Source organism: Erinaceus europaeus, chromosome 12 (genome assembly GCF_950295315.1).
Source record: "Erinaceus europaeus chromosome 12, mEriEur2.1, whole genome shotgun sequence".
NCBI classification, from domain to species: Eukaryota; Metazoa; Chordata; class Mammalia; order Eulipotyphla; family Erinaceidae; genus Erinaceus; species Erinaceus europaeus.
In genome coordinates, this window is record NC_080173.1 from 68,926,881 (window position 1) to 68,949,773 (window position 22,893).

A 22,893-nucleotide genomic window follows, 5' to 3' on the forward strand; every position below is an offset into this window, starting at 1 on the left:
CAGATCATCTAGTCTTCCCCCAGACCTTGGATTTTAGAGGCCTTGCATTTATGAACCTGTTATGGGTGTTTTAGGTTTAACTTTTATGATCTCTGGTTCTTTGCCTGTTTGTACTAGAAGCTCCAGCCACTTTCAGTAGAATGTGAAAATGATGATTCTCATTCATATATATATTAGAATTTCTTTTTATTTCCTTTTGTTGCCCTTGTTTTATTGTTGTAGTTATTGTTGTCGTTGGATAGGACAGAAATGAGAAATGAGAAGAGAAGGGAGAGACATGGAGAAATGGAGAGAGAAGGGGAAGACAGAGAGGGGGAGAGAAAGACAGACACCTGCAGACCTGCGTCACCACTTATGATGCAACTCTCCTGCATATGGGGAGCCAGGGGCTCGAACTGGGATCCTTACTCCCGTCCTTGCGTTTCACGCCATGTGCGCTTAACCCACTGTGCTACTGCCTGACTCCTGATTCTTTCTTGTAGTGTTTACCTTTCCACTTCAGTTGTTCCTGCTGTGTTGTGGTCCTCCCTGCGTTATTCATGCTAAGATCTTACCATCAGTAGCTCTTATCTAAGCATACACTAGAAAGAAGAGATAGTTTCAGGTATGAATATTTTTCTCTGAGAGAATTTCAGCTCTCCTCCCATTTGCCTCAATGTGTTTCTTTCTTTCATTTTGTTCTTCAGAGCCATTTGCACAAGTTTATTAAGCTTCTGAAATTATCAGGCACTAAGACCCTTTGTCAGCAATGTTTATAGGTTTTGTTTGTTTTTTTTTTGTGTTAAGAATCTAGTAGAATAATTTAGGGTAATAAAAAGAAATTAAGGTTCACACAAATAACACTAAGTGAACAACATGGTAAATTAATGTCTTAGAAAAATTACACACTTCTTCTGTCAAAATTTGCTTTCCTTTGGAACTCATTTATTATTGGATAGATAAGTGAAAAACAGCTTGTAAAAAGGGTGAAACATGTTAAGTATTTGGTGTATTTTAGCTATTTATTTAGCTGAGTGCCTAAGTCTATTTTTCAAAGGAAATAGACATCAAGTTTACTATAAAAGTTGTGTTTGGTAATACTGGGTGTCAGAAGCAATCTTCCTCTTCCCACCCCAGTCTTATACCACACAGATGTGTAAAGTGCATCTACATCAGCACGGTATCCTATAGCCTATCAGTTCTCACTAGTTTTATTAGGAAGCAGTGGTAAGGTATATGGGGCGTTTTTTTTTTAATTTATTTATTTCTCTTTTAGATTTATTTCATGAAGAAGGGAACAGAGCAGAGAGGTGCTCTGGTATATACAATGGTAGGGATTGAGCCCAAAATCTGGTGCTTTTTTAAAGTGTAAATTCTGCATTCTCTCTGGCCTTGTTCCTTGGAGTTTTTCACATGGAACAGCCCTGTAAGTCAAGGAAGGGCTCATTTAGGGTCAGCTAAATAGTTCACTTGGGTAGTGCGACCAGTTTGAGCCCAGTTTTCACTACGTTGAAGGGAGCTTCAGTGCTCTTGTGTACTTTCCTCTATTCTCTCTCTCCCCCCCTCTCCGGGGAGGGGGGAACTTATTCAGTACTAAGCAGAAATCATTACAGTAATGCTACATGAGTACATATATCAGGAAAAAAACTACTTCATTATAATTTACTGATAAAGGAATGTAATATCCTAGGATATATATATTTTTTTCCAAGATGGTTTTCTTGTGCTGTAAAGTATGGAATATTCAACTATAGTAGAGTTTCAGAATTTAGGACTGTTGGGGTAGAAACATTTATGGCGGCTAGGGTGATGACTCAGTAGGTAGGACACAGGAATTGTGAGATGAGTTCCTAGGCTTGACCCCTGACACCATGTATGCCAGAGAAGTACTCTGCTTTCTCTCTCTTCTATTAAATAAGTCTAAAGGGGACTTGGTAATGGCACACCCAGTTGAGTGCACATTACCATGTGCAAGGAGCTGGGTTCAAGCCCCCCTCTTCCTACCTACAGGAGGGATGCTACATGAGCAGTGTCTTATCAATAAAGTAGTAAGAGAAAAAGGGGAAATGACTGCCAGGAGTGGTGCATTTATAGTATGGCACCTAACCCCAATAATAACCCTAGTGGCAAATAAATAACTGTCTAAAAATAGCTTATTTCTGTGGCATTTATGAGACCCTAGGTTTGATCTCTAGTACCTCTTTGTTTATTGTATATTATATATTTCTTACTAATCTGTTTTAGCTCTCAAGATGGCTGTAGTAGATATCTATCATTCCAGATTAAAGGAGAGACAAAGGCGAAAAAAGTAAGTATACAAAGCCATTTTGTCTTCTTTTGATGTTAGACTATTAGCCACAAAAGAACATTCCACTTATGACTCATCTTGTGGCTTTGAGGAAGTTGTTTACCCCCCTTTTTTTATTATTTTTAATGTTATGATGATTAGTGAATGGTGTAGGGCATAGTTACACTGTTGTTATTATTTGTGTGTGTGTGTGTGTGTGTGTGTGTGTACGTACATACACTTTTAAGGGGTAAGTGTGCCATAAATTCAAGTTGTGATTAAGTTATGCTCTTAAAACATTAATCCCCAATAAAGAAATTTTTTTTAAAGGGTATGCTCTTACTCACCTCCTGCCCCTTCCCAAATTGGGCCTTTCCACTACTATCAGTAGATTCTTTCTGTTTTTTCTTTCTTCCATATGAGTGATGGGGAGAAGAGAGGAATAGGAGAGATAGGAGAGGTAGCACAGCACCGCTGTACCATACCATTTATGAAGCTTCCCCTGTTGCATGTGCTCCTGTGTGATGCTGGAGCCCAGATCCACACTCATTAAAGTGTGAGCCATCTTCCACCAACTCTTGTGTTTTTTTTCTTTTTAATGCTTTAATTTTATTTATTTATTTATTTATTTTTTGCCAGACCACTTCAGTGATCTGATTTATGATGGTGCGGGGATTGAATCTGGGATCTTTGGTGCCTCAAGCATAAAAGATATTTTACATCACCACTACACCATTTCTCCCAGACTCCCTAACTGTACATTATTTATTTATTTACTTATTTATTTATTTTAAAAGATTTTATTTACTGATTGATGAGAAAGATAGGAGGAGAGAGAGAAAGAACCAGACATCAAATGACATAGTGGGGATTGTATTGTTAAATGGGAAACTGGGGAATGTTATGCATGTACAAACTATTGTATTTACTGTTGAATGTAAAACATTAATTCCCCAATAAAGAAATAAATTAAAAAAAAAAAAAGAACCAAACATCACTCTGGTACATGTGCGCTGGGGCTTGAACTCAGGACCTCATGCTTGAGAGTCAAACACTTTATCCATTTCACCACCTCCCAGACCACTGTACATTTTTTTAAATTTATATTTATTTATTATTTATTCCCTTTTGTTGTCCTTGTTTTATTGTTGTAGTTATTATTGATGTTGTTGTTGTTGGATAGGACAGAGAGAAATGGAGAGAGGAGGGGGAGAGAAGGATAGACACTGGCAGACCTGCTTCACCACCTGTGAAGGGACTTTCCTACAGGTGGGGAGCTGGGGGCTCGAACCGGAATCCTTCAGCCGGTCCTTACGCTTTGCGCCATGTGTGCTTAACCTGCTACGCTACTGCCTGACTCCCTGTACATTTTTTTTTTTAAGAGGGGAGTTTTTAAACTTTTATTTATTTTCCCTTTTGTTGCCCTTGTTGTTTTTATTATTGTTGTAGTTATTGTTGTTGCTATTGATGTTGTCGTTGTTAGATAGGACAGAGAGAAATGGAGAGAGGAAGGGAAGACAGGGGGGAGAGAAAGACAGACACTTGCAAACCTACTTCACTGCCTGTGAAGTGACTTCCCTGTAGGTGGGAGTTGGGGGCTCGAACCAGGATCCTTACGCGGGTCCTTGAGCTTTGTGCCACGTGCGCTTAACCCGCTGCGCTACCACCCAACTCCCCTCCCTGTATATTTTTTAAATGTGAAATTATTTCTGTTTTTTAAGGCTTATTTTATGAGAATGAGAGTCTGAAACTGGAGTGCTTCTCTGGCATAAATGGTACCAGAATTTGAATCTGAAACCTCATGTTTGCAAGTCTTGTGCTTTATGGCTACAAAAATATCTGTTGTAACAGAATAAATTGGTGTGGTCCGGGAGGCGACGCAGTGGATAAAGCACTTGACTCTCAAGCATGAGGTCCTGAGTTCAAGCCCTGGCAGCACATGTACCAGAGTGATGTCTGGTTCTTTCTCTCTCTCCTCCTATCGTTCTCATTAATAAATAAATAAATAAATAAAATCTTTTTTTTTATTTAAGAAAGGATTAATTAACAAAACCATAGGGTAGGAGGGGTACAATTCCACACAATTCCCACCACCCAATCTCCATTTCCCACCCCCTCCCCTGATAGTTTTCCCATTCTCTATCCCTCTGGGAGCATGGACCCAGGGTCCTTGTGGGTTGCAGAAGGTAGAAGGTCTGGCTTCTGTAATTGCTTCCCCGCAGAACATGGGCATTGACTGGTCAGTCCATACTCCCAGTCTGCCTCTCGCTTTCCCTAGTAGGGTGGGTGTCTGGGGAAGCGGAGCTCCAGGACACATTAGTGGGGTCTTCAGTCTAGGGAAGCCTGGCCGGCATCCTGATGACATCTGGAACCTGGTGATTGAAAAGAGAGTTAACATACAAAGCCAAACAAATTGTTGAGCAATCATGGACCCAAAGCTTGGAATAGTGGAGAGGAAGTGTTAGGGGGGTACTCACTGCAAACTCTAGTGCACTTCTGCTTTCAGGCATATATTTTGCAGTAGTTTACGGGTACGTGTGAACATATGCTCTCTCTCACAGAAACTGGTCTATATCTAGGTTTTGGGACTTTGTTAGAAAGTGAACCACCTGAGATGAAATTAGAGTATACTATGAAAGGAAAGGTCTCACCTGAGTAATGAAGTTGAAGGGTTGTCATTCCACACGTGAAGTCTCTGGACACAGTCTGAAGTGAAGCATGTTGAGGTGGCAATCGTTGTGTTGGTTAGGTTGTGATCGGCAGATGCAATATTATTCGATATGGATTGGGAGAGGCATACGGGAAAGTGGGCCCTATCCAATGGTTCCAGGACTGAGGGAAGTAGAGGCTCCATAGTGGAGATGTGAGGTTCCTGCTGTCTTAGGGTTCAAAAAGACAATCGATAGTTAATGTTATCATCACATTATTTGGTAATTGGGTTAACTTTGAAAAGTCCTTTTATTAGGGTTTACTGTACAGTACCCAGTATCTTGTATATAGCTGTGCTATTGGTTGCTTCTGATCTACTTGATCTAGGCTTTTGAGAGAGTCTGCATATCAATTACACAGCCTATATATTGAAAAGATTCAGTTTGTGTTTTGAAAAACTTCGAGACATACAATTAATTTTCCCCCTCTCATATTAATTAACTAGTGATTTATATGACTACATTTTACTAGGAGTGTACATAAACACCATTCCCACCACCAAAAGACTGTGACCCATCCCTCCCACCCACTCCCATCCCCCACTGGCCCAGGAAGCTGCATGTCTACCCCTCACCACAGGGTTTTTACTTTGGTGCCCTACTTACAATTTGGTCAGGTCCTGCTTTCAGATCTTCTTACTCAACTTCTGTTGATGAGTGGGATCATCCCATACTCATCTTTATCTTTCTGACTTAGTTCACTTAACATAATTCCTTCTAGCTCTGTCCAAGATGGGTCAGAGAAGGTGGGTTCATTGTTCTTGATAGCTGCATAGTATTCCATTGTGTATATATACCACAGCTTTCTCAGCCACTCATCTGTTGTTGGGCACCTGGGTTGCTTCCAGGTTTTAGCTATTGTGAATTGTGCTGCTATGAACATAGGAGTACACACCTCTTTTTGGTTGCGTGTTATAGAGTCCTTGGGGTATAACCCCAGGAGAGGAATTACTGGATCATATGGAAGGTCCATGTCTAGCCTTCTGAGAGTTTTCTAGACTGCTCTCCATGGAGGCTGGACCAATTTACATTCCCACCAGCAATGTAAAAGGGTTCCTCTGTCCCCACAACCTCTCCAGCATTTGTTGCTGCTGTCCTTTTTGATGTATGCCATTCTTACAGGAGTGAGGTGGTATCTTAGTGTTGTCTTAATTTGCATTTCTCTGACAATCAGTGACCTAGAGCAGTTTTTCATATGTTTGTTAGCCTTTTGGATCTCCTCTGTAGTGAATGTTTTGTTCATATCCTCTGCCCATTTTTGGATGGGGTCATTTGCTTTTTTGGTGCTAAGTTTGCTGAGCTCTTTATATATTTTGGTGATTAGTTTCTTGTCTGATGTATGGCATGTGAAGATCTTCTCCCATTCTGTGAGGGGTCTCTTTGTTTGTTTAATAGTTTCTTTGGATGTGCAGAAGCTTTTCAATTTAATGTAGTCCCATTGGTTTGTTTCTGCTTTAGTGTTCCTTGCAATTGGGTTTGATTCATCAAAGATGTCTTGAGGTGTAGGTGGGAAACTGTTTTACCAATGTTTTCCTCTAAGTATTTGATTGTTTCTGGTCTGACATCTAGGTCTTTGATCCATTTGGAGTTGATTTTTGTTTCTGGTGAGATAAAGTGGTTCAATTTCATTCTTCTGCATGTTACAACCCAGTTTTCCCAGCACCATTTATTGAAGAGAGCCTCCTTTTTCCATTTAATCCTTTGGGCCCCCTTATCAAAGATTGGATGTCCATAGGTGTAAATAAAATCTTTTTTAAAAAAAGAATGCACCTGATAGAGCGCATGTATTACAGTGCACAAGGATTCAGGATCGAGCCCCAGTCCCCACCTGCAGGGGGAAAGATTTACGAGTGGTGAAGCAGGGCTGCAGGTGTCTCTCTATATCTCTTCCTCTCTCTCACCCCCCTCCCTCTTGATTTCTGGCTGTCTCTATCCAATAAATAAAGATAATAATAAATTTTTAAAAAAATTTTAAAAGAATATATTGATTAAAATGGACTACTAAAATAGCTTATTTTGATGGTGTGCCTGCTTTGTCGTGAGAACAAAACAGGTTCAAGCCTGGCCTTCACTGTACTGAGACAAGCTTCAGTGACTTAGTGTCAAATTAAACATGCATTTAAAATTAAGAATTTATAGATTGGCGGGGGAGATAGCATAGTGGTCATGCAAACAGACTCTCTTGCCTGAGGTTCCAAAGTCCCAGGCTCAATCCCTCGCACCACCATCAGCCAGAACTGAGCAGTGCTCTGGTGTTTCTCTCAGTGTGTGTGTCTCTGCATCTCTCTAAAAATTAAAATAAATAAAATATTTTTAAAAAAGAATTTATATATTGCAGACCCCTATTAGAAACTTTTTCTGTTCAAAGAAAGTTGTGCAGTGTGTGTGGGTGGGTGGGGGGGGGCATGTTTCCACAGTGTTAATAGCTAAAAACAGTGGTATCTCAACAATGAAAAGAAGACAGGCTTGGGAGGCATTACTGAGGTAAGAGAATATTATCTAAAATAAAGCTTACTAACACTCAAAAGTAGCTTCTGTGACATACTGAAGAAGTTCACCCAGATGTCTTTGTTAGAAGCTTCTTAAATACCTCTCCTGTATATCGAAGTTTCTAGACATACAATTCTTGATGGTTTACATAATTCTTTATTGTTTGAAACATACAAATGGAGCTAGAGAATATTTTTAATTCACTTTTTGAAATTACTGCTAGAGCTTATGATTGGGTGGGCTTTTGTTTGTTTGTTTGTTTTTGGTTTGTTGAGTGGTTGTTGGGTTTTGACCTGAACACCACTGAAATGTGGCTACTGATATTGTTGGGTATTGAACCTGCAAATTCTCAAGTGCAAATAAATGCTCTATACTACTGCTGCAGTATTTCTCTGGCCCTAGAACCTGTGTTTCATGATGCCTTTTCATTAAACATGCACAGCGTTTTCTTTTTCAAATACATTCAAGGCATTATGTGAACACACAGTTGTGAATGTTGAATGTGTGATCGTGGTGTCCTTTTACAGTTAACAGATTTCTCTCAAGTAGCTGTTCAGAATCTGTGAGCATTTGTTGATTCATTCATTCAGTATATACTTACTGAGATGAGAGTCTACTGTGCCCCAGAAGAAGAAGATATACTTTAGTCTTTCAAGTCTAAAATTGTGTTAGTGACCCACTAACTTGTACAACTTAATGCTGAATGACTTCTTTGGGCCTCAGTATTTCTCTTCAGAATTTCTAATAAAAGTTTTATGTTGTAGACATTATTAATATGTAGGTAATTGTAATACACACATTTTGTGGGTTTTTATTCTAGAATTATAAGAGAACATGGACTAATCAATCTTCGAAAGTTTCAATGTAAGTATTAGCTGTTTTCTTCCCCCCAGCCCCCAGTATTAGTAGTAAATTATGCTGTGGTACTTAAATTTCAAACCTACCCATACTGGGAGCAAAGAAATGTATCCCTCACTTGAAGATGTGTAGGTAGGGAGATTTTTCTTTTTTAATTCTTTTTTCTCCCTTTTGTTGCCCTTATTGTTTTATTGTTGTTATAGTTACTACTGTTGTCAACATTGTTGGATAGGACAGAGAGAAATGGAGAGAGATGGGGATAACAGACAGGGGGAGAGAAAGATAGACACCTGCAGACCTGCTTCACTGCCTGTGAAGCAACGTCCCTGCAGGTGGGGAGCCTGGGGCTCAAGCCAGGATCCTTAAGCTGGTCCTTGTGTTTCATGCCACCTGCACTTAACCCGCTGCGCTACTGCCAGTAGGGAGACTTTTTATGTGGCATGCAAGAGATACACATTTTTCTAGACTAATATACTAATCTAGATGGATTATTGTCTCTTCTCTTATTTTCACTACATAAGATCCCCCCCCCCTTATTCAGGATTTGTCTTTAATTCTTTCCCATATTGCCAACAGTTCCTTTTCCTGTACAGATTAAGAGACAATGACATAGAAGGTCACCAGGTTGGTTAGTTGTACAGATTATCTCCAATGATAACAATATCCCTGTGTGATAGTTACTGTGATGCTGTTATCATTATGATTAGTTTTTTGCATTCTTAGTTTTCCTGTTTGCTTCCTGTCATGAGTAAACTAGTCATGTGAGGTTAAGAATTATGTCCTATTTCTCTTCCTCTAAAAGAGATGCAGAAAACCTGGGAGGGACCCTAACATTCTTCATGACATGGTTATGTTTTCTTTCTCTGTAGTAATGGAAAGGCGATACCCCAAAGAAGTGCAAGACCTTTATGAAACAATGAGGAGGTTTGCAAGGATTGTGGGCCCAGTGGAGCATGACAAGTTCATTGAAAGCCATGCATGTAGGTAGTATTTTGAGCCTGGAATGAGAGGGAGAGGGAGCAGGAGAGTGTCTGATAGATAAATATGAGTGATACTAGTGTATTTTATGTAAATAAAATATAAATAAGTAGGTTTTTTTTTCCTTTGTTCCCTTTTATTAAAACCATGAGATAAATTTGGAACTTTGGGTAGGGAGAAAAGTGAATTTATTTATTTATTATTCTTTTTTTATTTAAATACTTTGTTTATTAATGAGAAAGGTAGGAGGAGAAAGAGAAAGAGCCAGATGTCACTCTGGTACATGTGCTGCTGGTGATTGAACTCAGGACCTCATGTTTGAGAGTATAATGTTTTATCCTAAACACCTTCTTCCAGACCACTCTTATTTTTCTTTACCAGATCACTGCTCAGCACTGGCTTATGGTGATATAGAGTATTGATATAGAGTATGGTGATATAGAGTATTGAAGTCCTAGGACTTCGGAGCCTCAGGCATGAGGGTCTCTGTATAACCATTATGCTATCTATCCCTGCAAAAAGTGAATTTCTTTTTCTCAGATAAACAGTAATTTAATAATATTTCCCCACTCTCTCTTTTTTTTTGTTTTTTATCATCACTGTTATTTTTTTATTTACTTATTTATTCCCTTTTGTCACCCTTGTTGTTTTCTTATTGTAGTTATTGTTGTTGTTATTGATGCCGTCCTTCTTGGATAGGACAGAGAGAAATGGAGAGAGGAGTGGAAAACAGAGAAGGGCAGAGAAAGACAGACACCTGCAGACCTGCTTCACCGCCTGTGAAGTGACTCCCCTGCAGGTGGGGAGCCCGGGGCTGGAACCTGGATCCTTATGCCGGTCCTTCGCTTTGCGCCACCTGCGCTTAACCCGTTGCGCTACCGCCCGACTCCCTCCCCACTCTCTTTTATGGGCATTTTCAAATATATATGTAAAAAAAGAAAAGTTAATTACATTTCTCTCTTGGAGAGCTCTCCCCAGTTACTTTTGATTTTTTTTTCACTATTAAAAAATTAAGTTTAATTCTAAAGTATGTGATGACTTCCTGTGACTGAAAAAAAAAATTGAAGTTGGGCATAGTCCAGGTTCAAGCCCCAGCATCACATGCAAGCTCTGGTGCTGTGGTATCTATTTGAATGCAAAAAATGTCATCCCAGGAGCAGTGAAATCATGCATGTCTGAGAACCCAGCTCTACAAAGAAAAAGCAAAATGAAGTTATGTGTGAATTAAGAGGTGGCTTAGTGATAAGTGCCTGTCCTGTATGAATGCAGCTCTAGCTTTGATTCCTAATGCCACACGAGAACACCAGAGATGGTAAAGTGGTGCTTTGCTCACATTCGCCACCTGTACCTCCCCCCCCCGCCCCTGTTAAATTGATGTTCAGCTCTTAAATAACTCACCTGGTCAGTGTATTGTTTTGCCATGTGTGCCACTTAGGTTGGAGCCCAGCCCCCATTGCATTGGAAGAAGCCTCAGTGCTATGTTTTCTTTCTTTGTCTTTATCTGAAAAAGTTAACCCAGAACACTGAAGTACTGAACACAACAAAACAAATTGAAATTGCGGAATTAGGAGGTGGCTCCGCAATAGAGCACATACTTAACATTTGTGAGGCTCTGTGTTCAATCCCTGGCACAGAATAAAAATAAGGAAGGAAGGAAAGAAGGAAGAAAACATCACAAATGGTAGAGTGGTCTCTCTCATCTGTGCAGTTATAAGACTTGAACTTCAGTTATTCATTCATTTAAAAAGATGTATTTGCTTATTTTATAAAAGGCAGACCAGAGTGTAGCTCCAGGATATGCAGTGTCAGGGTTCAAACTCTGAGCCTCATGCATGGAAATCCTATGCTTCAGTCATAAAATCACCTCCCTGGTTGCAAGGAAATTCTATTTTAAAAAAAGAAAGATTTCTTTATTTTATGAGAGAAGGAGACCAGAGTCTTGCCTGGCCATATGTGGTGCTCAAGATTGAGTTGGGGGCCTCAGATCTGCAAAGCATAGGCACCACCTATTGAACCACATCCCTGCTTGCCATTAAGCCTATGCAGTTTTTTTTTTAATGTGATGTCAGGAAATTAAATCATGGCCCCATGTTAGACATACACTTTACCCATTGAGCCATGTCGATAAATTTCTTTTTCTCAGATACAAACAGTAGCTTAGTAATTTCTCCCACTTTTATTATAGGCATATATGTATTAAAAAAGAAGAGAGGCAGCGGGTTAAGCAAATGTGGCGCAAAGCGCAAGGACCTGAGTAAAGATCCCGGTTTGAGCCCCCAGCTCCCCACCTGCAGGAGAGTCGCTTCACAGGCAGTGAAGCAGGTCTGCAGGTGTCTAGCTAACAATGATGACATCAATAACAACAACAATAATAACTACAACAACAATAAAAAGACAACAAGGGCAGCAAAAGGGAAAATAAATAAAATTTTTTTTAAAAAGAGGACATCATTTCTCTCTCAGAGAGCTCTCCCCAGTTACAATTTGTTTTGTTTTTTTAGTCTGATCTTTGTGGTTTAGTTTGTACCTGCTGTCATGAGGTGAGTATACTTCAACCCCAAGTTTAGTGCTGAGAAGACACTTTAGTAAGGCTCCTATCCTGTTCTCATCATGCAAGTATTTCTTTCATGACATTGCAGGCGGCATTTATCTGTTGGTTGGCTTCACCAGACACTGTTTGGCTACATTCTTAGTGTGGTTTATGCTAGGTGACTGATCTTTTATTTCCTGTCCCAGTTTGTGGCATCCCAAGTTATATGTCACTCCACCCTGTGGATTCCAGGCTGTTCCTTCATCCTGTTCAAATCACTCAAATTGGATGGTCTATCACATAATGACCCAAGCAGTGCAACCTGATCTTTGTTCACCAGAGTCAGAAGTCTGGATTATAGAATTCATAATGCTCTTTCATTTCTATAAGAGAAAAGCTATAAATAAACTCCCTAGAAGGGATGGGTAGCTAGGATAGTGGTTATGCACACTGCCTCGCTCTTGGGCACCCTATGTCTTCGCACCAGGTGGACTTAAGCCACTGTGCCACCGCTCAGCCCCCTTAACAATGAAATTTTTTCTTTCACTATAACATGGATGGAAGTGGAGGGAATCATGTTAAGTGAAAGATGAATACCAGATGATCTCATTCAAAGATGGCTCTTAATAAGTAAAACAAGGGAAAATACATGTTAGTAAACTGTGTTAATAAAACAGTTAATAAACTATAGTCTATTTCAATAGATTCAAGGACACAAAAAAAGGGGAGGAGAGAGTTGAGTAGAAAGGGGTTGGGAAGTTAGTGAAAATGTACCCCTCTGACAAATCAGCACGTCCTCAATAAAATGGTAAAGAAAAAAGAATATTACATCATGCATCAAGAGATTTTTCAAAAGCTGAGGCTAAAAAGTTGAAATAGAAAAATTTTAGAGGCCATAGTATAGTAGTACCCTAAATCTAAATCAACACTTCTGTTTTCTTTGCGTAACATATATTTTACCTCAGATAATAAATTCTGAAGAGAAATACTGAGGCCCAAAGAAGTCATTCAGCATTAAGTTGTACAGGTTAGTGGGTCACTAACACAATTTTAGACTTGAAAGACTGAAGTATATCTTCTTCCAAAGGAACCCCATCAAGTAACATCAGATACAGGTTTCTTAAAAGCATTTGGTTATGTGGATAAAACTTTTAACAGGTGATAAACAGAGGAATGTGATTGTTTAAAGCTTATATTTGCTACTTCTATAGACAAATGAATAGATCCATTTCAGTTTAATTTTTCTAAGAGATAGTTCCAACTGGTTTGTCTAGATAGATTAAGGAGCTAGAAGACAGCGAGAGTAGGCCTTTCTCAGCACTTGAGTCAAATTTCTAATGAGACACTCCCTTATTAATTGCCCAGTGTCCTATATAGAACAATTTCTGAAAACAATAGCAAAAAAGTATTGATGCATGTTGGTTTTGTTTTTCTTTTTTTGTTGTTTGTTTGTTTGTTTTTGTTTTTGTTTTGTGGAAAACAGTAGAATTTGAACTCCGGAGGGAAATCAAGAGGCTCCAGGAATACAGAACAGCAGGCATTACCAATTTTTGTAGTAAGTATACTTGGGCTGCATACTGATTTGGAGGGTGTCTTCTGAACACATAGAAGAGGCCTCTACGGTTTTGTTTGTCTTTAAGCTTTTCTCTTTCACGACAACTTTTTGATGTTTACAAGATAGTTTCATTTATCTAATCCTTATAAATACCAGTCCTTGCACTTTACACCATGTGCATTTAACCCACTGAGCTATTGCCCAGCCTCCAGTTTTTTTGTTTGTTTGTTTGTTTTTAAGATTTATTTATTAGTGAAAAAGAGAGAAAAAAAAAACAGAACATCATTTTAGCACACATAGTGACAGATAGCAAACTTGGGACCTCAAATTTGAGAGCCCAACATTTCACCCCCTATACTGCCCCTATACTGCCTCCCATAACACTCACCCCAATTTCTTTTTGCTTTTCTTCATCTTTTCCTTACTTTCCCTTTTCACTTTTCCCTTCTTTTTTTCAACCCTGCCTTTTTCTTTAAGATAAAGACAGAGACAGAAGCAGAAATAGAGTGAACACCACCACAACCTTAAACATCCTGCAGTGCAGTGGGGACAGGACTCAAACCAGGGTTGCACATATGGCAAAGCACTGTGCTCTCCAAATAAAGTATTTTGCAGGTCTTTGTATTCATTTCTTACTCATTTTGCAGGTCTTTGTATTTATTTATTTCTTAATAGGAGAAAGAGAATACCAGAATATCACTTTGGCACAGGCAATACTAGAGTGTCTAATACCTCAAATACTATGCCATCTCTTGGTGACCACCTCTTTATGACCCCACCCCCATTTTTTTTTGCCTCCAGGTTATTGCTGGGGCTGGTGCCTACACTACATATCCACTGCTCCTGGAGGCCACATTCTCCATTTTTGTTACCCTTGTTGTTATTGTTGTGTTGTTGTTGGATATGACAGAGAGGAGAGGAAGACAGAGAGCGGGAGAGATAGACACTTGCAAACCTGCTTCACCACCCATGAATCAACCCCTTGCAGGTGGGGAACTGGGGGCTTGAACCCAGATCCTTCTGCCTGTCCTTAAGCCATGTGCGCTTAACCCATTGCACAACCACCTGGCCCCCAACCCCAATTTCTTAAAGGTAGAAAATAAATAAAATATTTTCACTGTCTTTTCAAGGGAGGAGTTGCAATCTAGGGAAAATTTCCTTTGTTTTTGGGAAAAAATAATGATAAAAGGGGCCAGGTAGTGGCACCTGATACATGTTGATATTTGCAAAGATCCAAGTTCAAGCTTCTGGTCCCCACTTGCAGGGAGGAAGCTTCAGGAGATGTGAAGCAGGTCTGAAGGTGTCTCTCTATTTCCCCCTTCTTTTTCAGCTTCTCTATCCTATAAATAGCATTTTTAAAAATATTTATTCCCTTTTGTTGCCCTTGTTTTATTATTGTAATTATTATTGTTGTTATTGATGTTTGTTGTTGTTGGATAAGACAGAGAGAAATGGAAAAAGGAGGGGAAGACAGGAGGAGAGAAAGAGAGACACCTGTAGACCTGCTTCACTGCTTGTGAAGTGACTCCTGTGCAGGTGGGGAGCCGGGGGCTTGAACCGGGTTCCTTATGCTGGTCCTTGCACCTTGCGCTACGTGCACTTAACCCGCGGTGCTACCTCCCGACTCCCACAAATATTTTTTTTAATTTAGAAAAATAATCATAAACATAGTTTTTATAAGGGAAGCCTCCCCACAACCCCAACAGTGCACTCTTAGGAAATCCTTCAGTGAGTTATGCTTCAGTCATTTCAGTGATGGTACAATTGTTGTTGTTTTATACCTTCAGGTGCCAGAACCTACGATCACCTCAAGAAGACTCGCGAGGAGGAGCGCCTTAAACGCACCATGCTCTCTGAAGTTCTCCAGTATATCCAGGACAGTAGTGCTTGCCAGCAGTGGCTTCGACGGCAAGCTGACATGTAGGTATTTAGTCAAGGGTGATTGAGCAACTTCAACCTCTTACATGGTTTGGCCTTTGCAAGTATTTAGTCAAATCCACAGGCACCCTACCCTAGAGGGCAGAGTAATAACTGGGCACCTAAGAGAATTCAGAAAATTTTAGTAGTCTTTCTCAGAAACAGTGTGATACTGACAGCTTATTTATTTTTTAATATTTGTTTAAATAGAGTCAGAGAGCATGAAAGAGAACACATCAATGCTTCCTTCAATGTGGGGGCCAAACTTGAACCTGGGTACTGTACATGGCAAGGCAGGCACGGGATCCAAGTAAGCCATTTCTGCTAGCCCCTATACTATTTTGAGAACTGTAGTAGAGTCCTACTTTGTACTTTGATCTTTTAAAACATTAGAAGGCCGATTGCCTTCTGCCTTCTGTCCAGGCTTCCCTCTTTCATCTAAAATACTGGCATGGTTTCTATATTCCTTCCCCGTGAAAAGTTATTGTGGTGTTCCAGAGAAGAACACTTCTTATACAAATCCAAGTGATTGCTATCCACCCCACCCACCCCCCTCCCTGGACCAGATGTACTTTCCTGGCTTTATAGTGGATGTCTTCTAGAAAGAGCTTATCTCTCCCAAATAACCAGCCTTATAAGTACAAACCATTCCCATGTAGGCTTTTGGTAACTATATTCTGTAGTTTAAAGTTTAAATTCATTTGTTGTTGTTGTTGTTACTATTGTAGTGATTCCGGCCTGAGTCCTTCCATTCCAATGACTTCAAATTCAGGTAATTATTTTTCAGCCTAGAGCAAAGTTTGATTTAAGAACCCAGGTTTGAGCCCCTGGTACCCACCTGCGGGAGGAAAGTTTTGCAAGTGGTGAAATAGTTCTGCAGGTGTCTTCTGTCTTTCTTCCTCTCTGTCTCCCAATTTCTGGCTGTCTTTATGCAATAAATAAAGATAATAAAAAAAACAAGTGGTCCAGGAGATGACACAGTGGATAAAGCATTGTACTCTCAAGCATGAGGTCCCAAGTTCAGTCCCCAGCAGCACATGTACCAGAGTGATGTCGGGTTCTTTCTTTTTCTTCATATCTTTCTCATTAATAAATACATAAAATCTTTAAAAAATTAAAATAAAATTTCTCAATTTTCTGCAAAACATTCTCACCTCCTGCCTGGGTCCTCCTCCACCATCATGCACCAGGACCTAAAAGACTTCTGCCCACCCTCCTGCCTCCCAGATTTCTTTAGTTTGGTTGTAGTATCAAGTAATTATTTTTTACACATAAAGAAGGGAATCTGTCAGAAAATAGCCAGGACAGATAAATCTACATTTTTTAAAATACATATATTTTGGGAGTTGGGCGGTAGTGTAGTGGGTTAAGTGCAGGTGGCACAAAGTGCAAGGACTGGTGTAAGGATCCTGGTCCGAGCCCCTGGCTCCCCACCTGCAGGGGGGTCAATTCACAAGCAGTGAAGCAGTTCTACAGGTGTCTTTCTCTTCCCCTCTCTGTCTCCCCTCCTCTCTCCATTTCTCTCTGTCCTATCCAACAACAACAATAAAACAACAAGGACAACAAAAGGGAATAAATAAATAAATAAATAAATATTGAGTCCCTTTTTTTGTTGCCCTTGTTTTTTATTGTTGTAGTTATTATTGCTGTTGTTGGATAGGACAGAGAAAAATGGAGAGAGGGGAAGTTGGGGAGAGAAAGACACAGATACCCGCTAACCTGCTTCACCGCTTGTGAAGTGACTCCCCTGCAGGTGGGGAGCTGGGGGCTCGAACCAGGATTCTTATACCAGTCCTTCCGATTTGTGCCACCTGCACTTAACCCACTGCACTACTGCCAGACTCCCTTATTCATTCAGAACACTGTTTAGCTTTGACCTCTGATGGTGCTGGGGATTAAACATGGAGCCTCTGAGTCTTAGGCATGAAAGTCTGCATAACTATTATCCTGTCTGCTCAGCCCCAGAGTCTAAGTTTTATATTGAAGTTTTTTTTTTCTACTTCTCCCAAACTAACATAGTAATACAAAAAACTTACCCTTGACTTACAAAAATGCATAAACTGGGCCAGATAATGCATCAGATGCTTGAGGCCCCAGTATTTCCAGGTTCAGTTCCCAGCATCACTATATTCCAGAGATAAAAAGTGTCTTGTGCATTCATGTTCTCTTTCTCTCCTTCTCAAAAGTAAATCAGCAGGGGTCGGGTGGTGATGCAATGGGTTAAGCGCATGTGGTGCAAAGCACAAGGACCGGCATAAGGATCCCGGTTCGAGCCCCTGGCTCCCCACCTGCAGGGGAGTCGCTTCACAGGCGGTGAAGCAGGTCTGCAGGTGTCTATCTTTCTCTCCCCCTCTCTGTCTTCCCCTCCCTCTCTCCATTTCTCTCTGTCCTATCCAACAATGAACAACATCAACAATGGCAATAATAATAACCACAACGAGGCTACAACAACAAGGGCAACAAAAGGGGGAAACAATGGCCTCCAGGAGCGGTGGATTCATGGTGCAGGCACCGAGCCCAGCAATAACCCTGGAGGAAAGAAAAAAACAAGTAAATCAGTAAATTTAAAAAATAAACCAAATGATTGCAATTTTGGCATTTGTGGTTTTGGAACCATCTGTAATCACCTATTCTTTGTTGTTTCCTAGCTGGTATTAGTCTTCTTTGCCTCCTTAATGTAGGTTGGGGAGATCTCCTGCTCCTCTTTGTGCTCTGAGTGTTGCTCGGGCAGTGGAAAGTAGCAAGCTGGGTCACTGATTGACTGGCCTCTCGCTACCTTAGTGAGGTAGTCATTTGACTGTAGCCTCCTCTTTTTTTAGCATTCCATATAATTAGTCCTATTGGTTATGGAGAAACCCTTGTCCCACTTGTTGATTTTACAGAATGGCCTGTTTTTCATCCATAGTAGTAGCCTATGTATGACAGTCCCTCTCTTTTTCTTCTCCGCTGTCTAAGGGGTGACCCATATAAAATTTAATATATTGTTTTATGCTCTCCTGCTTAACTCAGTCCACTCATTCCCACTCAAACACTTATCCTAAATATACTTTAAAAATAATAATAACAAAATCTCCCATCCTATGTAGTGACCTCATCTTGGGTTTCTTGACCGGGTGTGTGAGTTCACCTCAGCGTGTACCTTGACATAGAATGGTTCACTGTGTGTGCAGACCTTTCAGGTAAACAGGGTTGTTTTGGAAGGATCAGATATTCCCTCATAGAATAAATAAAAAGGCCCTTTTGCTAACTCAACAGTCTGCCTTTGAAGGCACATGGTACATGGGTAATTGCCATGTTTGCCATGTACTTCTGGCAGAGTGCTGAGGGTTAGGAAATGTCTCTCCTGCAGAGTTGTTTCCATTCGTCAGCTGTCAAGGTAGACAGACCTTTCTTAACTGAGTAACATCTGGAGTTTAGATTTTAGAATTCCCTACCTGGCTAGGAAGAAGTAAGTGCTGTTTATAGTGTACTAGGAAGAAATAAGTTACTATGGTAAGTTGTTGTACTTGACATTAAAATACATGCAGATTAGCAGACCAAAGGGCATGTGAATTTTCAAGTGAACATTGGGCTGTCCCAAGTAATGGAGATTTCCTACAACTGAATATAGTGATCGTATACCTTTTTTTTTTTTTTTTAAACTAGAGTACTGTTCAGCTCTGGCTTACGGCAGTTTGGGGGATTGAACCTGGGATTTGAGAACCTCAGGCATGAAAGTCTCTTTGCATAACCATTATGCTATACCCCCACCCCAGTGATCTTATACCTACATAGCCTGACTCCAGTGAACTTGGTTATAGTGTGTGTGTGTGTGTGTGTGTGTGTGTGTGTGTGTGTGTGTGTTTTAATTAAGGGGGTTAATGCTTCATAGTGCAATCATTGACATCTGCATACAATTTCATTAAGTAACAGGGCCCCCTGTTTTCTTCCTATCCTCCCTCCCACTCCTGACCAGAGTCCTTTGCTTTAGTGAAAAATCTGTTGTACACTTTTATCTGAGAACTTGTCACTCCTGTGAAATAATATGCCTCTTTTTCTGTCTGTATCTGTAGGTCGACGAAGTGCACCACCTTTAAACCTCACTGGCCTCCCTGGAACAGAGAAGCTGAATGAAAAAGAAAAGGAGGTAACAGGAAAAAAAGGAGAGGGCTGGGGAGGTAGCATGATGGTTATGCAGAAGACTTTCATGTTCAGTTCCCAGTGCCACCATAAGTCAGAGCTGAGCAGTACTTTATAAAAAATAAGTAAATAAATAAATAAATAACTCACCTCAGCAGGCTTAGAAATACTACATTCTTTTTCACTTTGCCACCAGTTATCTTTTTTTTTTTCTTTTTAAAGATTTTTTTTTTTTATTAATGAGAAATATAGGAGGAGAGAGAGAAAGAACCAGATATCACTCTGGTACATGTGCTGCCGGGGATTGAACTCAGGACCTCATGCTTGAGAGGCCGATGCTTTATCCATTGTGCCACCTCCCGGACCACATCTTTTTTTTTTTTTATATTTATTTATTGATTCCTTTTTGTTGCCCTTGTTTTTCTTTGTTTTAGTTATTATTGTTGTTGTTGATGTCATTGTTGTTGGATAGGACAGAGAAAAATGGAGAGAGGAGGGGAAGACAGTGGGGGGAGAGAAAGACAACTGCAGACCTGCTTCACCGCCTGTGAAGCGACTCCCCTGAAGGTGGGGAGCCGGGGGCTCAAACCAGGATCCTTAAGCCAGTCCTTGTGCTTTGCTCCATGTGTGCTTAACCCGCTGCCCTACCGCCTGACTCCCACCAGTTATATTTTGAGAAAACATACAACACATAATCCAATTACTTACTGAGCTTTTACTATGTTCCATATATTGTATTAGCGCTCTATATAAATGGGAAACAGTTGTCATTTCCAGAAGTTTGCCACTCTGGGCTGACTTTTTGTTTGTTTGCTTGTTTGTTTTGTTATCTTTATTTTGTTTTATAGAAACAGCCAGAAATCAAGAGGTTGATAAGAGAGCGAGAGAGACAGAGAGACACCTGCAGCCCTGCTTCACAACTTGCAAAGCTTTCCCCCTGCAGGTGGGGGCCAGAGACTTGAACCCGGGCCCTTGTGTACTGTAGTGTGTGCACTCAGCCAGGTGCATAACCACCTGGCCCCTCTGGGCTGACATTTTCAGGTAGAGATGAAAGAGAGAGAGAGGCCCCACAACGTGGAAGCTTCCTTCAGTGTTTTGGGAGTCAGTCTCAAACCTAAGTCATACACATGGTGAAAAATAGCACACTATCCAAGTTAACTATTTTGGTGACCCAGAAATCATTTTTATTACTATAAATAACTTGCTTATAAAAAGAGTTATTCAGGCAGGTGTAGAGAACATAATGGTCATGCAAAGCGACTGTCATGCCTGAGGCTCCAAAGTCCCACAGATACAATCCCCTGCACCACCATAAACCAGAGCTGAACAGTGCTCTGATTAAAAATAAATAAATAAAATAAAATGATTACTTTCAGAAGTTCTACACTTATTCCAATAATATAACCTGCACTTCAAACATTTTCTCCTAGCATGCTTACAGGTAGTAAGGGAAGCATTTTATCATCATACATAGTCACACATTCAGTTTTATTTGAAAATGCTGTGACCTGCTTTTCTTCTCCATTATAATCATCAACTATGTCTTTATGTTGCTTTGGGCTATTTATAAAATTTAATTAAAAAGGGCCAGCCAGTGGCCCACCTAAATAAAAACATGTTTTACAATGCACAAGGACCTGGGTTCAAGCCCCTATCCCCATCTACAGAGGATGGCTTCATGAGTGGTAAAGTAGTGCTGTAAGTTTACCAGTCTTCTCCTCTCCTTCCCTTTCCTTTCCTTCCCTTTCCTTCCCTCTTTCTTTCTTTCTTTCTTTCTTTCTTTCTTTCTTTCTTCCTTTCTTTCTTCCTTTCTTCTTGCTCTTGTTTTTTTCTTTTCGCCTCCAAGGTTATCACTGGGGTTCAGTGCCTACACTACAAATCCACTACTCCTGGTGGCCATTTTTCTATGTTATTGTTTGATAGGACAGAGAGAAATCAAGAGAGGGAAAGACAGAGGAGGTAACAGGGAAAAAGGGGGAGGGATGGGAAGGTAGTATAATGGTTATGTAAAAGACTTTCATTTTCAACCACCCAGTGCCACCTTAAGTCAGAGCTGAACAGTACTTTATAAAAAAATGAGTCGGGCGGTAGCACAGTGGGTTAACCACAGGTGGCGCAAAGCGCAAGGACCACAGTAAGGATCCCAGTTTGTGCCCTGGCTCCTCACCTGTGGGGGAGTCACTTCACAAGTGGTGAAGCAGGTCTGCAGGTGTCTTTCTCTCCCCCTTTCTGTCTTCCCCTCCTCTCTGCATTTCTCTCTGTCCTATCCAACAACATCAATAACTACAACAATAAAAAGGAAATAAATAAATATTTTAAAAAATGACTGGTGGCAAGGTGATAAAGAATATAATATATATTTTTTTAACTTAAAATTTTTCCCTTTTGTTGTCCTTGTTGTTTATCATTGTTATTGTTGTTGGATAGGACAGAGAGAAATCAAGAGGAGGGAAAGACAGAGAGGAGAAGAGAAAGATAGACACCTGCAGACCTGCTTCACCACTTGTGAAGCCACCCCCCTGCATGTGGGGAGCCAGAGCTTGAACTCTGGGATCCGTATTTCTGTCCTTGGGTTTCACGCCATGTGTGCTTTAACCTGCTGCACTACCTCCCGGTGGTGGTCTGAGGATTGAACCTGGGACCTCATAATCTCAAACATGAAAGTCTTTTGCATAAGCATTATACTGTCTCCCTGACCTTACTTTATTTATGTTTGAATAGGAGGTAAGACAGAGAGGGAGGGAGAAACTCCAAAGTCCTGCTCCACTGTTTTTGGAGCTTCTCTATGCAGGTGCTCCCAAATGGTAATTCAGGGCTTAGTGTATGCTCTGCTATGTGAGCAATGTGCTAGACTCACTAATCCACCAATAACAGGTTAGTTCAATAAACATAGTGTATATCTAATTATTGCTAACGAACGTTACAGGCCATTTCAATTCAAGTGTGGCATGACCCAGTGTTTCAAGCCTTTTTTTTTATTATAATTATTTATTTTCCCTTTTGTTGCCCTTGTTGTTTATTGTTGTAGTCGTTATTATTATTGTTATTAATGTCGTTGTTATTAGATAGGACAGAGAGAAATAGAGAGAGGAGGGGAAGATAGGGGGAGAGAAAGACAGACACTTGCAGATCTGCTTCATCGCCTGTGAAGCGACTCCCCTGCAGGTGGGGAGCCGGGGGCTTGAACCAGGATCCTTATGCCGGCCCTTGTGCTTCGCACCGCCTGTGCTTAACCCACTGCGCTACCGCTCGACTCCCCAAGCTTTTTTGTTGTTGTTCTTCCCCGACAAGCTGGTGATTCCAATTTTTCATTGCTGTATAATGGCAGGTGAATTGAGTTGAGCCAACTTCTAGATTTTTAGCAGCAGATGCGGCCTCTTCATAAGATCTTATATCTAGGGGCCAGGCAGTGGCATACCTGGTTAAGCGCACACATTGCACAAGGACCCAGGTTCAAGCGCCTGGTCCCCAC

At 40.5% G+C, this 22,893-nt stretch overlaps 1 protein-coding gene across 4 annotated transcripts in view; it reads left to right on the top strand.

The window, feature by feature from the left end:
* Nucleotides 1–22,893, top strand: part of TADA2A (transcriptional adaptor 2A) — a 64,047-nt gene that overhangs the window by 38,454 nt on the left and 2,700 nt on the right. For 3 of the 4 annotated variants that reach the window (XM_060203915.1, XM_060203916.1, XM_060203917.1), the window contains 7 exons: nt 2,224–2,287; nt 8,285–8,328; nt 9,192–9,302; nt 13,314–13,385; nt 15,173–15,305; nt 16,031–16,074; nt 19,355–19,428. In XM_060203915.1, the coding sequence (XP_060059898.1) occupies nt 2,224–2,287; nt 8,285–8,328; nt 9,192–9,302; nt 13,314–13,385; nt 15,173–15,305; nt 16,031–16,074; nt 19,355–19,428 (542 nt within the window). The remainder of the gene's footprint in view (nt 1–2,223; nt 2,288–8,284; nt 8,329–9,191; nt 9,303–13,313; nt 13,386–15,172; nt 15,306–16,030; nt 16,075–19,354; nt 19,429–22,893) is intronic. The other variant, XM_060203918.1, reaches the window with a different exon arrangement.